General features: G+C 40.5%; 1 protein-coding gene across 1 annotated transcript; it reads right to left on the bottom strand.

Moving 5' to 3' along the window:
• Window positions 1-679: 679 nt before the first annotated feature.
• Window positions 680-2,320, bottom strand: LOC104942610 (complement C1q subcomponent subunit C-like). Its single transcript, XM_010767852.1, has 3 exons — window positions 2,245-2,320; window positions 1,695-1,862; window positions 680-884 (listed from the first exon to the last, which is right to left on the bottom strand). The coding sequence occupies exons 2-3, from the start codon at window positions 1,849-1,851 to the stop codon at window positions 691-693; spliced, it is 351 nt and encodes a 116-aa protein (XP_010766154.1). The 5' UTR covers window positions 1,852-1,862; window positions 2,245-2,320; the 3' UTR covers window positions 680-690.
• Between the last annotated feature and the right edge of the window lie 302 nt (window positions 2,321-2,622).

Genomic DNA, 2,622 nt, shown 5'->3' with positions numbered 1-2,622 from the left:
GTTATGATTATGCTTGGTCCGCGGGGGAGAGGTCTGAGGATTTAAACATTAAACTAAATTATTATTATTTTAATATATTTATTATGCAACACCCGCGACCCGACCCGCATCATCTTTGTTTTACCCAGAACCGAACCCGGAAAAAAGCGTTTGAAAAAATACCCGCGGGTACCCGACCCGATGCAGGACTCTGCTTCACGTCACCACCGCTAAGCTAAAGGTGGCTAATGTTGGGCTATAAAGGAACTACAGCACGGTCACATGACTTCATGTCACCACCGCTAAGCTAAAGGTTGCTAATATTGGGCTTGATGAGGATTAGTCGTCTAATTTAGACACTTGTTAGCAATTTTTTTAATTCACCAGTGGGGTTTTTATTGATGTATTTTATGTCGTAGAACAAAACTTTAAAATCTCTTTAGCTTTTGTTTACCACAGACCTTTTTTCACCCTAACAACCAATAACTTCCAGGCGAGGGAGTAGGAAGTGATAATATGCTGACTCATTTCCGGGTTTTAGGACTCATTCCTCATTTAATTTAAATGTTTTAATGCATGCTTCTTAGGTAACATTAAGCTGTCTTTGGCCCCTTTTCTGCTGTAATAATGTAAATGACTAATAAAGGTATTTTGATTCTGATTCTGATTCCTGCACCACTCTTTTGTGTATTATCTAGTGTGGTTTATACTTTAAGTCGTATCCTTACCGGAGATGATGCCCTTCCCCTCGGCTCCGGGGCGACCGGGCTCTCCAGGTTGTCCCGCGGCTCCCAGATGTCCTCGGTACCCTTTAGGGCCCATGACCCCCTGCTGGCCTCGCCCCCCCGCCTCCCCCTTCAGCTTCCTCAGGACCGCCTCATCCACCGGACCCTTCAACATCACCGCTGAAACACACACACGTTAACGATTAAACTGCAGTAACTCACTCTGTGGCCACTAGGGGGCGTCAGAAACAAGATGAGAACCAATTAATTATCTTTTAGTAAATCTACGTCAATTTAATAGATATTACATTACTATAATAGTGGGTTAGGGGGGTTAGGGGTTAGAAGTAGATATTTGATCGGTCCTAAAACTAAAAGTACTCCTTATGCAGAATGACAATTTTCATAATAGCGTATTGACCGAATACAAGACGGGTTTTTTTCCTTGAAAACAATCTGAAAAAGAGGGTTCGTCTTATATTCGGGGTCTAGACTTTTCAATGTAATTACATAGTCACAACAACAGATCGTGCCAAACGAGTGTTCCCCCAAGCGAGAAACCGTCATAAAGTACGGTAACAGCAACAGGAGAGATAGAGATGGAGAGACACAGAGACCAAGTCCAATGAAGTGGATCAAAATTAGGGAAAGTTCATAAACAAGAGAGGCGAAGTTACGATGCCAATTTTAAGATAATGGTGATCCACGAAGCGGAGTCATCAAACAACTGTCAAGCAGCAAAGAGATTTGGTGTTACTTTGGTCGTCTTATATTCGGGTCAATACGGTGGTATATCTATTATGGATGATAATATGTACTAGTACAATTTTGCAGCTGGTTAAGGTGGAGCTAACTTTAATTACTTTTTTTTCTTTTTAACAAAATATAGCTTCATAATTAATTTGTTATTTAAATGCTTGAACCTGAGGGTGATTGCATGAAAAGACAAAACTAAATACAAATATACCTTTAAAATAAAGAGTGTTTTACCTGTGTCTCCTTTCTCCCCCTTGGCTCCTGAATATCCGTCTCTCCCTGGAGCTCCTGCATCCCCCGCCCGGCCATCTCCCCCCCCACAACTCTCATCACATCGGGCAGGAATCAGGGTGAAGACCACCAGAAACACCAGACCATAATAACCTCCCATGGTCCAAAACACTGAAGAAAAAGAACAAGAACAAGAAGGAGAAGAAGAAGTTTGACTTTTTGTCATAAACAAAATCTTACGTACAGCACACATTACATCATTTAAAGATAAGGGTTTATTAAGTTTTCATTAAGATGCTTAATACCTGCAGCAAAGTTCAAGCCGGTTTTCATAAAAATGAACGGAAACTAATTAAAACGAATTCATCTTAAAGGAAACATTCATGCAAATGGGTATAATTAATCAATTTAAAATAATAAACTATACAAATGTTGTTATGTTGCTGTTGACCACTGTTGACTACTCAAGAATTGAGTGTTAAAATGGTTTACTTTTATTTAATTTTATATAATATCACATTACATATATTATATTTTATATTATTTTACTCACCAGCAAAGTTGTCTGTCTCACCGGCTTGGATTTCGAGCTGCGATGAAAAGACGAGATTTCCTCTTTTGGTGAACAGATAAAGACTTCTCATTAGAGTCACACATACAAACACACACACACACACACACACACACACACACACACACACACACACACACACACACACACACACACACACACACACACACACACACACACACACACAGACAGACAGACAGACACACATACACACACACACACACACACACACACACACACACACACACACACACACACACACACACACACACACACACACACACACACACACACACAGACACACACACACACACACAGAGCAAGGAAATGAAACTCATGATTGGACAGAAAGGAGAGCCA

This window comes from Notothenia coriiceps, unplaced genomic scaffold (assembly GCF_000735185.1).
Source record: "Notothenia coriiceps isolate Sejong01 unplaced genomic scaffold, NC01 NC01_scaffold00004800, whole genome shotgun sequence".
Taxonomy (NCBI): Eukaryota; Metazoa; Chordata; class Actinopteri; order Perciformes; family Nototheniidae; genus Notothenia; species Notothenia coriiceps.
This window is presented reverse-complemented; position numbering and strand designations above follow the sequence as displayed.